Source organism: Pristiophorus japonicus, chromosome 5 (genome assembly GCF_044704955.1).
Source record: "Pristiophorus japonicus isolate sPriJap1 chromosome 5, sPriJap1.hap1, whole genome shotgun sequence".
Classification (NCBI taxonomy): domain Eukaryota; kingdom Metazoa; phylum Chordata; class Chondrichthyes; family Pristiophoridae; genus Pristiophorus; species Pristiophorus japonicus.
In genome coordinates, this window is record NC_091981.1 from 46576828 (window position 1) to 46590796 (window position 13969).

The 13969-nt window shown below is 41.1% G+C and overlaps 1 protein-coding gene and 1 long non-coding RNA gene across 5 annotated transcripts in view; one reads left to right on the top strand and one right to left on the bottom strand.

The window, feature by feature from the left end:
• Positions 1–13969, bottom strand: part of osbpl10b (oxysterol binding protein-like 10b) — a 347280-nt gene that overhangs the window by 50155 nt on the left and 283156 nt on the right. For both annotated transcript variants that reach the window (XM_070880587.1, XM_070880585.1), the window contains one exon: positions 6325–6823. In XM_070880587.1, coding sequence (XP_070736688.1) covers positions 6325–6823 — 499 coding nt within the window. The remainder of the gene's footprint in view (positions 1–6324; positions 6824–13969) is intronic.
• LOC139264320 (uncharacterized) overlaps positions 1–13969 on the top strand; it is a 37691-nt gene that overhangs the window by 1838 nt on the left and 21884 nt on the right. The gene's annotated exons all lie outside the window — the stretch shown is intronic.

The following is a 13969-nucleotide window of genomic DNA, read 5'->3' on the forward strand; positions in this document are numbered from 1 at the left end:
CGGTGTCCCGACCTGTGACCAATATGTCGTCCTGAAAAACCACTGTGCATGGTACCGACTTGAGTAGGCTCTCCATGTTTCTCTGGAAGATCGCTGCAGCCGACCGAATGTTGTAGATGAACAATCCCTTGTGCTTGTTGATGCAGGTGAGGCCCTTCGAAGATTCCTCCAGCTCCTGCGTCATGTAGGCCGAAGTCAGGTCGAGCTTGGTGAACGTTTTGCCTCCTGCCAGCGTCGCAAATAGGTGGTCTGCCTTAGGTAGCGGATATTGGTCCTGTAGCGAGAAATGATTAATAGTTACTTTATAATCGCCGCAAATCCTGACCGTGCCATCACTTTTGAGTACTGGAACAATCGGGCTGGCCCACTTGCTGAATTCCACTGGGAGATGATGCCCTCGTGTTGCAGCCTATTCAGCTTGATTTCCACTCTCTCCCTCATCATGTAAGGTACCGCTCGCGCCTTGTGGTGAATAGGTCGTGCCTCTGGGACCAAGTGGATCCGCGCCTTCGCCCCGGAAAAGTTTCTAATGCCTGGCTCAAAAAGGGAAGGAAATTTGTTAAGAACCTGGGTACATGAGGCCTCATCGACATGTGATAGCGCTCGGATGTCATCTCAGTTCCAGCAGATTTTGCACAGCCAGCTCCTTCCAACCAGTGTGGGGTCATCGTCCAGGATAATCCAGAGTGGCAATTCGTGCACCGAGCCCTCGTAGGTGACCTTGACCATGGCGCAGCCCAGGACAGTGATGAGCTCTTTGGTGTACGTTCTCAGTTTCGTGTGGATGGGGCTCAGGGCTGGTCTGAGTGCCTTGTTGCACTACAGTCTCTCAAACATCTTTTTACTCATGATGGATTGGCTAGCGCCAGTGTCCAGTTCTATGGCTACAGGTAAGCCATTCAATTTTACATTTAGCATTATAGGTGGACATTTCGTCGATAATGTGTGCACCCCATGTACTTCAGCATCTGCTTCCTCTCTCTTAAATTGCTTTGATCCACCATGGACCGATCTTCCTCTGCCATGTGGTGGTTAGCAGGTTTTGCAGAGCTTGTAGCTGTTGTTCCACAGCTCTTGCAAACATACCCTTTGAAGTGGCATGAATAGGCTGAATGGAAGCCTCCACAAAGCCAACAAAGTGTGAAGTGCCTTGCATTCATCCTTTGTTGCGGACTCTGAGTCATCTGGGTCACCTGAGGCCTGCTGGCAGTTGCAGACTCGTGGGCTCTGCCCTCTACATTTCTGCTCGCAAACACAGTTCCAGTTAATTTATGAACATTGCTTGCACTTGTGTGCTGAGAGAATTGTTTGGTGTTATCACTGGTGGACATAAACGCCTGTGCTATTGCAATGGCCTGACTGAGGGTCTCTACAGTCAAAAGTTTTCGTAGGATGGTCTCGTGGCCAATGCCCAGTACAAAAAAGTCTCTGAGCATTTGCTCCAGGTAGCCATCAAACTCACATTGTCCTGCAAGTCACCTTAGCTTGGCGACGTAGCTCGCCACTTCCTGACCTTCGGATCGCTGGCACGTGAGCAACCGATACCTCGCCATCAGCACACTCTCCCTCGGGTTAAGATGCTCCCGAACCAGTGTACACAGCTCCTCATACGACTTATCTGTGGGTTTTACCGGAGCCAGAAGATTCTTCATGAGGCTGTAGGTCGGTGCCCCGCAGACCCTGAGGAGGACCGCTCACCTTTTTGCAGCGCTTCCTTCTCCGTCCAGCTCATTGGCTACAAGGTACTGGTCTAGCCATTCGACCTAGGCTTCCCGGTCCTCACCCTCCAAGAACTTCTCCAGGATGCTCGCAGTTTGCTGCATCTTTCGTTGGATTCGTATACTCGTCGCCAGTTATTGCGTTCCTAACACAGATGAGACTGCACACAGGGAGGTTAAAGTAACAGTGATCTCAGTCTTTATTAAGACACTCCAGAGTGAGGAACAGGCCTTAGGGGCTGGCTTATATACAGTGCTCCCAAGGGATGCTGGGATCCCTTGGGACTTCAGGGGATGCACTCACTGCTGGTGGAACATGGGAGTGCATGCTTTACAGATACACAACATAGTGTGTATAAACATAAAAGTGCATCAGAAAATGGGGTCAGAGTAGGGAAAAATGGTAAAAAGTCAAAATTAAAAGCTCTTTATCTGAATGCATGCAGCATTCGTAACAAGATAGATGAGTTGACGGCACAAATAGAAATAAATAGGTAAGATCTGATATACATTAGAGACATGGTTGCAAGGTGACCAAGGCTGGGTACTGAATATTCAGGGGTATTTGATATTTCGGAAGGATAGGCAGAAAAGAAAAGGAGGTGGGGTAGCTCTGATAATAAAGGATGCGATCAGTGCAGTAGTGAGGAATGATATTGGCTCAGAAGATCAAGATGTAGAATCAGTTTGGGTGGAGATAAGGAATAATAAGGGAAAGAAGTCACTGGTGGGAGTAGTCTATAGGCCCCCTAATAGTAGCCACACTGTAGGACAAAGTATAAATGAAGAAATAATGGAGGCTTGTAAGAAAGGTACGCCAATAATCATGGGCGATTTAAATTTTCATATTGATTGGACAATTCAAATGGCAAAGGTGGCCTTGAAGAAGAGTTCATAGAGTGTATTTGGGATGATTTCTTAGAACAATATGTTGTGGAACCAACCAGGGCGCAGACTATTTTAGATCTGGTAATGTGTAACGAGACTGGATTAATTAATGATCTAATAGTAAAGAATCCTCTTGGGAAGAGTGATCATACCATGGTAGAATTTCAAATTCAGTTTGAGGATGAGAAAATTGGGTTTCAAACTAGTGTCCTAAACTTAACTAAAGGCAATTACAAAGGTATGAAGGCAGAGTTGACTAAAGTGGACTGGGAAAATAGATTAAAGGGTAAGACGGTAAATAAGCATGGCAGACATTTAAGGAGTTATTTCATAACTCTCAGCGAAGATATATTCCAATGAGAAAGAAAGACTCTAAGAGAAGGATGAATCATCTGTGGCTAACTAAGGAAGTAAAGGAGAGTATCAAATTGAAAACAGGCATATAATTTTGCGAAGATTAGTGGAAGGCCAGAGGATTGGGAAATTTATAGAAACTAGCAAAGCACAACTAAAAAAATAATAAAGAGAAGATAGATTATGAGAGTAAACTAGCAAGAAATATAAAAACAGGTAGTAAGAGTTTCGACAAGTACATAAAAAGGAAGAGTGCAGCTAAAGTAAATGTTGGTCCCTTAGAGGATGAGACTGGGAAATTAATAATGGGAAATAGGGAAATGGCAGAGACTTTGAATAAATATGTTGTATCTGTCCGCACGGTAGAAGATACTAAAAGCATCCCAATAATTGATAATCAACGTGACAATCACTATCACTAGGGAAAAAAGTACTAGGCAAACTAATGGGACTAAAGGTGGACAAGTCCCCTGGACCTGATGGCCTGCATCCTAGGGTCTTAAAAGAAGTGGCTGCAGAGATGGTGGAAGCATTGGATGCAGTCTACCAAAATTCCGAGTGGATTGGAAAACTGCAAATGTAACGCCTCTATTTAAAAAAGGAGAGAGACAGAAAGCAAGAAACTATAGACCAGTTAGCCTAACATCTGTCACTGGGAAAATGCTAGAGTCCATTATTAAGGGAGCAGTAGCAGGACATTTAGAAAAACGTAACAGTCAAGCAGAGTCAGCATGGTTTTATGAAAGGGAAATCATGTTTGACAAATTTGCTGGAGTTCTTTGAGGATGTAACGAGTAGGGTGGATAAAGGAGAACCAGTAGATGTCGTGTATTTGGATTTCCAGAAGGCATTTAATAAGGTGCTACATAAAAGATTACTGCACAAGATAAGAGTTCATGGGGTAATGGGTAATATATTAGCATGGATAGAGGATTGGCTAACTAACAGAAAACAGAGAGTCAGGATAGATGGGTAATCTTCAAGTTGGCAAACTTTAACTAGTGGGGTGCCACAGGGATCAGTGCTGTGGCCTCAACTATTTACAATCTATATTAATGACTTGGATGAAGGGACCGAATGTAATGTAGCCAAATTTGCTGATGATACAAAGGTAGGTGGGAAAGCAAGTTGTGAGGAGGATGCAAAGAATCTGCAAAGGAATATGGACAGGCTAAGTGAGTGGGCAAATATTTGGCAGATGGAGTATAATGTGGGAAAATATGAGGTTATCCACTTTGGTAGGAAAAATAAAAAAGTGAATTATTATTTAAATGGGGAGAGATTGCAAAATTCTGTAATACAGAGGTATCTGGGTGTCCTGGTACATGAAACACAAAAAGTTAGCATGCAGGTACAGCAAGTACCGTATATACTCGCGTATCATGCGACTTTTGAAGACCTAAATTGTAACCTAAATTTGGGGGGTAGCATGATACGCGAGATACAAAATTTGCGGGTGTGAAGTGCTGGCCAAGATTAGGCTGTTAGGCTGTTAAGCAGACCGTATCCACGCTGAATCTCGGCAGGTATCTCCTGGGCTGGATTGCAGCCTCTATTGTCACTTGTACTGTATCTTTGCTGTGGTCTAGAGATCGCCACCCACAACTCCCTCTGAACTTTGCTGCATTATTAGAGGCTTTAACAATCAAATCTCCATCTATCTCAGCCCATGCTTCTTTTACCCGCAAACACAGTAGAGGCAAATCCGGAGCCTTCATATTCCCTCCCTTCGTAAATGATTTCTCTCCTTCCATCATTCAGTCATTCCATTTCTTTCTTATATTGTCTTTAAATGGCTTATTAATGGATACGTCAAGTGGCTGAACGACGCTAGTCAAGCCAGCTGGAATGACTGCTATATCGGTGTTCGATTCGCGAACAGCTTTCACAACAGAATCCACTCGATGTTTCATGATTTGGTTGTTAAAGTCTGTATTCGATCGTTGTTATGTGTTAGGGTACTTGTTACGTGTTGGGTACTTGTTAAACTTGTTTGAAAGCCTAGCCTAGTAGCATCTGGTATCTCAAAAAAGTGACTCGCATGATACGTGAGATCGTAGGATACGCGAGTATATACGGTAATTAGGAAGGCAAATGGAATGTTGGCCTTTATTGCAAGGGGGGATGGAGTTTTAAAATAGAGAAGTCCTACTTCAACTGTATAGGGCGTTGGTGAGACCACACTTGGAGTACTGCTTACAGTTATGGTTCCCTTATTTAAGGAGTGATATACTTGCATTGGAGGCAGTTCAGAGAAGGTTCAGGAGATTGATTCCTGAGATGAAGAGGTTATCTTATGAGTAGGTTGGGCCTATACTCATTGGAGTTTAGAAGAATGAGAGGTGATCTTATTGAAATGTATAAGATTCTGAGGGGGTTTGACAGGGTAGATGCAGAGAGGATGGTTCCCCTCGTTGTGGAATCTAGAACTAGGGGGCATCGTTTCAGAATAAGGGGTCGCCCATTTAAAACAGAGATGAGGAGGAACTTCTTCTCTCAGAGAGTTATGAATCTTTGGAAGTCTCTAATCCAGAGAGCTGTGGAGGCTTGGTCATTGAATATATTTAAGGTGGAGATAGACAGATTTTTGAACGATAAGGGAGTGAAGGGTAATGGGGAGGGGGGAGAGGGAAGTGGTGTTGAGGCCAAGATCAGATCAGCCATGATCTTATTGAATGGCAGAGCAGGCTCGAGGAGCCAAATGGCCGACTCCTGCTGCTATTTCTTATATTCTTATGTAACCCGTCATCATATAAATGGCGGAAGGCACGTACGCATACATTCTGAAATCAATGATCAGAGCACATGTGCAGAGAATTTACTACAATGCTGATATTGATTATATGCTGAGTCCCAATAATTCTACTTGTGAATTACTAACATTTAGCATGACACTGTTGCTCAAAAGCTCAACATTTCTTGTGTTCCAGTCCACCATGTTAGAAATCTGCTTTGAAAAAATTCAGGATTATTTTTCAAGATTACATTACATAGAATTTACAGCACAGAAACCGGCCATTCAGCCCAACTGATCTATGCCGATATTTATGCTCCACACGAGCCTCCTCCTACTCTACTTCATCTAACCCTAGATATAAAAAGTGAATCAAGTCCTGGGGAAATTTTGAAGATTTAAACAAGAACTTGCAGCATTGCTGATTAAATAAGAATACTCTCCAACAAATATTGGATTAGATCAGAATGTAAATTTTTAGTCATTGAAAATGATATGTAGAAATGTAACTGGATATTAGCTATAAAATACTACCATAAATTAATAATTGAATATTATAGCTACTTTAAATCCACCATAATACATTAGAGTTAGCTTAAAAAAAATGATGGATTTGCAAACTGTTCTTACCTTCCCCTACCATGGTGACCCCAATGGACATCCCCATAAATTTGCTCTTGGTCCACACATGCGCATTAACACAAATTTTCCTCTCCTTACATTCGCAGTAAAAACCGGAAACCGGTGGATGATGGGAAACTTGTTCTGCTGCAAATCTCACTTTGTAGCATTCGGTCGGGTCCTTGCTAGACTCGAGGGCATGCTGGGTCTTGGGCTGGTCCTTAGCAATGGTTAAAGGGCTGTTATCTCTGTTGGTTTTCACTTTATCTTTTGGCACGTCCCAAGAGCAGTGGAAAGTTTCTCCAATTATCGGATTGTAAGGTTTCTTTGCCACTGCTCCCTTTCGGCCCTCGTGGAAAGCAGTCAGGTAATATTCCACAAAGCAGATAATCCGTTCTTCAGCTGTGGTACCTGCAGTGATCGACACAAACATGTCTGCATGGGCCATGAAATTTGCATACATTTCCAGCAATGACCTCTTCTCTAAAATAAAAGTTGGAAGCACCACCTGTGTTAAGAATGAACAAAGAAAAGAATTTAGTGCTTTCTAAAATACTCGCAAAAGATATATTTTTAAAAACTTCACAAAGACTGTCAATTGAATGTCAATTAAAAAAAAAATGAGCATCTGAATGTAGAGAAAATACAGCTTTCTTTATTCTGGAAGTAGGCAGTATGATACAATGGGTGTTTCTACTGAGAAACCCGTGACAAATTTGTGTGGATGATATCACAAACTAGTGAAAATAAAAGAGTCTGGGAGATGGCAATGTACAAGGCAGTAACCTAAAGGGAGGGTTCAGATAATTCAGAAGCAGTTTGTCAGCTGCACCTGACGATGGGATTACTGCCTGATAGACGTTTGATAGACATCCAGCATTGTTTGTATTCCGTGAATTTATTTTTTCATGCTGGCCTTCTGTTACAGGTTACTATTGTGTAATATAAGATCTCAAACAACTTCAGGTTTGTGAGATAGGATGCCACAGGACACCATGCTAAAATATTTAAGAATTCAACAAACTTCACATATAATGTATCATCCATGATTTTCTCCACAAAATATTTGTGTTTTTTTCTCCTTTTTGAGTGTTATTTTAATTTGTTTTAATATTTTAAAAAAATGTGGCCTACTGTATTATTGTGGAGCAGGAGTTAGAAAAAGTTATTTCAAATGGCTCCCAACAGTTTTGTCAGTTTGAGTGATGCACTAACAAGGCAGCACTAAGTTCTATTTAAGAGAAGCTGGAGGAAAAGGAAAACAAGGTAAAAGAGAATTAAATGTGGGAAGAGGGAGTCTTAAAGACGCAAGACAATTGTTTAGGAAATGATGGACTATATATTTTGATTTCGACTATCAAATTGGTTAATTGTATAAAGCAGAGGCTAATTACAGGTGGATGTGGTGTTTGTCCACTTTCCCAAACTGTCATTTTTGGGGTTCATTATTGATAGTTGCAAAGTGTGTTTTATTGTGGAAAACTGCAATTTTATGGAAAGGTTATTAAATAGGTGAAACTCTCAACCACAAACGGTTGTTGAAGTGTGTTCATAAATTCTTCTAAAACGGAATCGGATAGTTGCTTGAGAAAGAGCAATATTGAAAAGTAAGCGGAAGGAGCAGGAGTGTGGGATTAAACTAGGTGGTTCATGTGAAGAAAAACACCAGCACAGACTTGATAAGCCAAATGGCCTGTAACATTTTCTGAATATTATGTTGATATTAGGAAGGTAGAAGTAGTTTTATATTAGCTTGTCGGAAGCATTTTATAAAATGTGTATTGTGCGAAGAGGATGACTACAGTGGAGAGGACCAGGATTATAGTACACTGTTAGTGATGAGTGAAGAGATGGACAAAGTCTTCAATACAATGCTGCTGGTTTGCCTTGGGAAGGAAGCAACAGTCCGTATTTGTTTATATCTCACTAATTGTAGAGAAATAAGAGTATTGCCTTCCCTCATGAGCCATCCATTAAAAATCAGTGAAGTCCATCTGCTCTTGGAGAGTTGCTTCAAGGCCTGATCAATAGAACCGAAAGACCCTGAGATTCGTAAAAATACTGGTCAGTATCTTTTCCATCCAACAGAATCCCAACAGGAAGAATCTACCTCATGGCCAAATGTGTTCTCTAGTACTGTGATTTCTGGGAGATGTCTACTTGTTCGCTGCAAATGTTAAAAGATTCTATGCAGCTTGGTAGGTGTCTTATATGCAAGTCACCCAATTACTGCCAATATCCATAAATTCAATGGGGTTATAAAGACCATGGACCTTCCAAAATGCAACCTGCATTCCTCTTTTGATGGCTATGTCCAGTATATAAAAAGACCATGACAGTATCCAACAACAACATGCACTTAAACAGTGTTTTCATTTAACAACCATCAGACAGTAATCCAGACCAACACCTGTTGCTTTGAATAACCTATGTACTTATAATCATAGCCCTGATTTTAACCTATCCTGCCCAGAAGGAACAGGGCATGTTTTTTTTGGACTCCCGGTTTACACTCCATCCAATTTTACATAATGGGAGAGTAAAATCAGAAAGGGTATAAAGCGGATGTCTGACCCAAACCCACCCCCTTCCCACTGGTTAAAATCGAGGCGAGTTGAATCTCCCATTCAGAATCTCCAAATCCCAGGTACAAAATAGAAGTGCCACTTGTTTTACACTAATCCCATCACAGTGATATTTATGGGTTCTCAAGTGACTTAAAAATGTCACCTGAACTTGATCAAGGAAGATAGAAGGCCCCTGGCAATACCCTGTAGGAATGACTAAACAGGCTGTGGGTCAGCAGGGAATCAGCTGGTCAGTTATGCCATCTGCTGAAAGGATGCCTGCAATGAACCTCACTATTTGGTTGGTACTTTGCACTGGTCAGCATAGCCAGTTATTTAACCTTCTTTGCTACTGACGAGCAATAGGCACACAATGTGGCTGTCCAATGTCACTGCACTGCTACATTTCCCAAATAATAGATTATTTGATGACAACCAGCAATTTCCCACTCCTCTGGCAGCACCACTTGCTTGGAACAAAGGTGATAAATGGAGTTAAGATACAGATCAACCATGATCTAACTGAACGGTGGACAGCTTCAAGGGGTTGAACAGTCTATTCCTGTTCATATGCTCAGCTGAGCGCTGTGACTCACCCAGTGCTACTATCTAGAGCTCATTAAGTGCATGTGTGCAACAATGCTGGTGCTTAAAAATGCTGGAAAGAGGCAGGGTGCTGTCTTGTCCTGGCCTATTGGTAGTCCTGGGGGTTGCAATTCCTGCCCTACAAAGAAACGTAGCTCCAACAAATGACCTTCCAACAGAGCTTGTATAACAAGATATTAATTGTTTTTGTTGTTTGTGTGCATGCCTTTGTGAGAAGGAGAACAAGACATAATTGATATTAGCCCTTAACTTGGGGAAGGCTTGCAGCTTCATCTTCTCTGACCCTCTCAATGTTCTTATAGGAGTGACCTCCTGCAAGAGGGTCAAGGGTTTGTAATTTCTCAGTTGTCCCCTGTTACTGGTTTGTGCCCTTGTATTAGGTGCCATATTGCTGTGGAAGTTGAGAAGTAGTTTTAATATTGTAAGTTAAGGTGCATTTGCAAAGTGCCAGACATATGCTGAAGGTGTAGCACATCGTGGTGTCATTAAGTGCCAATGCATTACAAAGCTAGATTTAGAGAGTCTTACTTGGGGAAACACAGGGTTTTGGCTTGATTCAAATATTCTAGCAAACCGGAAAGACTGAATTTTAATTTGTAGATAAACTTCAAGATTTGCTACCCGTTGGTTGACAATTCTGACATTGTTAATATATCTGTTGAAAATCATGTGAAGTAATTTAAGCTATTATTTCATTAAAAACACATGACATAATTAATCTCATTCTTTTTCATTTATTTTGAGAGTACATGAGAGATGATAAGAAATATATGTGCTGTGTATTGTTTTTTTTCTGATCAATTTTCTCTGCCAATTTTTCTCCTGTTCCAAAGGCATTGATTCCTTGCAGGGTGCGTTTCCATGGATGCCAGTTATGCTGTTGTAACTCATCTCAAGTGGCTATTATGTATAGTTGACCGTGACAATATATGCTGGCAATCTATTCAATCGGAGGAGCAGGGGGAACATGGCATTATACTGTGTCCAAACCAGTCATGTGAAATACCATCAATACTTTTCGTAGTAATCAGGAATGACAACCATGGTAATTTCTACTTCATTAACCTAGCAATGTTGAGACCGACTGTAGAGTCTCTGCCACTGCACCAATGAAATTAACTAATTCAGAATAGATCAGCAATCCAATCAGGATAAATATTGACCAGCCACTACAAGGAAAGCTAGATCAGCCATTGGAGAGCCAGTATGTGATTTTAATTTTTTTTGATTAAATAGCCCCCATCAGCACCACCTCTGTTAGGGAAATGGCAGAGGGAGCAAATTTTGAATCCCATCAAATGATGCCTTAGTTGCTCTCATGATCCTTGATTTAGTGCGCGTTGGTGTTTAATCACTTTATCTAAAGACATGTACATTTTTAAGTTCATCTTTGCATTTAGCAGGTAAAATTGTAAATCATCGTAGTTTTTCCTCATTGAGAAGAATGGTGCAAAGAAACCAAATATTTTTGGGGAAGTTTGTCTAGATGGTTATTGTCAAAAGTCTTGGATGGGATCAACGCCTTATTTGCTGTGTGGTTCTTCACTCCTTTGCTTTCAATGTAATGACGTTGTAGGTAGTGCCTACACAAAGTGTAACATGCAAGATCTCAACGTGTTGCTTCATAAACCTCTATTTGTTTCAGTGACTAAGAGTAGAAATTTAAAGAGTACTATTATGAGCCTACTGAAAGTAGTTCATTTTCCAGGTGTGTTTGCAGGAACTCTGAAGAAAGGAACATTATTTCTCATTTGCTTCAGAACATTAGCATCTTTACTTAGTAACAAAAAATATTTCTAGGCCGTCAGGAATTTGAATATTGTGGTTTGCAATTTTATTTACTAAGAATTGGTACCTATGGTACTCTTATTAACAACTTGGATTTTGACTTTTAATAAGGCTATTCACAAATGTGTGTAATGGGGAGGAGATAATAAGGACATAAGAACATAAGAAATAGGAGCATTTGGCCGTCCCAAAGCCTGCTCCACCAATTAATAAGATCATGGCTGATCTGATCTTGGGCTCGGCTCCAATTCCCTGCCCGCTCCCCATTACCCGTCACCCGTTTAGATATTGAACATGGTTAAGAAGCGCTAGGATCGAACATAAGAAATAGGAACAGGAGTAGGCCATTTAACCCCTCGAGCCTGTTCCGCCATTTAGCAAGATCATGGCTGATCTGATCATGAACTCAGCTCCACTTCCCTGCGCGCTTCCCATAAGGACCCCATAACCCTTTATTCCCTTATCACTCAAAAATCTGTCTATCTCCACCTTAAATATATTCAACGATCCAGCCTCCACAGCTCTCTGGGGCAGAGAATTCCACAGATTTACAACCCTCTGAGAAAAGAAATTCCTCCTCATCTCAGTTTTAAATGGGTAGCCCCTTAATTTAAGACTATGCCCCCTAGTTTTAGTTTCCCCTATGAGTGGAAATATCCTCTCTGCATCCACCTTGTCGAGCCCCCTCATTATCTTATATGTTTCAATAAGATCACCTCTCATTCTTCTGAACTCCAATGAGTATAGGCCCAACCTATCTTCATAAGTCAACCCCTTCATCTCCGGAATCAACCTGGTGAACCTTCTCTGAACATCCTCCAATGCAAGTATAGCCTTCCTTAAATACGGAGATCAAAACTGTACGCAGTATTCTAGGTGTGGCCTCGCCAATACCCTGCACAGTTGTATCAGGTCCCTCAGTACTGCAGCACTTGGCAAATTTACTCCATTTAAATTATAATTTGCTTTTCTATTTTTTTCTGCCGAAGTGGATAACCTCACATTTTCCCACATTGTGCTCCATCTACCAAATTTTTGCCTACTCACTTAGCCTGTCTATATCCCTTTGCAGATTTTTTGTGTCCTCCTCACAATTTGCTTTCCCACCCACCTTTGTATCATCAGCAAACTTGGCGACATTACACTCAGTCCCTTCATCCAAGTCATTAATATAGATTGTAAATAGTTGAGGCCCGAGCACCGATCCCTGCGGCACCCCACTAGTTACAGTTTGCCAACCGGAAAATGACCCATTTATCCCAACTCTGTTTTCTGCTGTTTAACCAATTCTCTATCCATGCTTATATATTACCCCCAACACCGTGAACTTTTATCTTGTGCATTAACATTTTATGTGGCACTTTATCAAATGCCTTCTGGAAATCCAAATACACAACATCTACTGGTTCCCCCTTATCCACCCTACTCGTTATATCCACGAAGAACTCCAGCAAATTTGTCAAACACAATTTCTCTTTCATAAAACCATGCTGACTCTGCTTGATTGAATTATGCTTTTCCAAATGTCCTGCTACAGTTTCCTTAATAATGGACTCCAGCATTTTCCCAACAACAGATGTTAAGCTAACCGGTCTATAGTTTCCTGCTGTCTGTCTCCCTCCTTTTTCAAATAGGGGTGTTATAGTTGCAGTTTTCCAATCTGCTGGGACCTCCCCAGAATCCAGGGAATTTTGGTAGATTACAACGAATGCATCCACTACCTCTGCAGTCACTTCTTTTAGAACCCTAGGATGCAAGCCATCATGTCCAGGGGACTTGTCCACCTTTAGTCCCATTATTTTCTCGAGTACTACTTCTTTAGTGATAGTGATTGTATTAAGTTCCTCCCTCCCTATAGCACCTTGATTATCTACTATTGGGATGTTTTTAGTGTCTTCTACCATGAAGACGATATAAAATATTTGTTCAAAGTCTCTGCCATTTCCCTGTTCCCCATTATTAATTCCCCAATCTCATCCTCTAATAGACCAACATTTACTTTAGCCACTCTTTTCCTTTTTATGTACTTGTAGAAACTCTTACTATTTGTTTTTATATTTCGTGCTAGTTTACTTTCATAATCTATCTTCCCCCTCTATTTTTTTAGTCGTTCTTTGCTGCCTTTTAAAAGTTTCCCAATCCTCTGGCCTCCCACTAGTCTTGGTCACATTGTTTTCAATTTGACACCATCCCTTATTTCCTTAGTTAATCACGATGATTATCCCTTCTCTTACAGTCTTTCCTTCTCATTGGGATATATTTTTGTTGAGTAATGAAATATCTTCTTAAATGTCTGCCATGCTTATCTACCGTCTTACCCTTTAATCTATTTTCCAGTCCACTTTAGTCAACTCTGCCTTCATACCTTTGTAGTCTCCTTTTGTTTAAGCTTAGGATACTGGTTTGAGATCCAATTTTCTCACCCTCCAACTAAATTTGAAATTCAACTATATTATGGTCACTCGTTCCTAGAGGATCCTTTACTAGGAGATTGTTTATTAATCCTGTCTCATTACACAGTACCAGATCTAAGATAGCCTGCACCCTGGTTGGTTCCGCAATGTACTGTTCAAGGAAACTATCCCGGATACACTCTATGAGCTCTTCCTCAAGGCTACCCTGGCCAACTTGCTTTGCCCAATAAATATGGAAGTTAAAATCACCCATGATTATTGCCGTTCCTTTTTTACAAG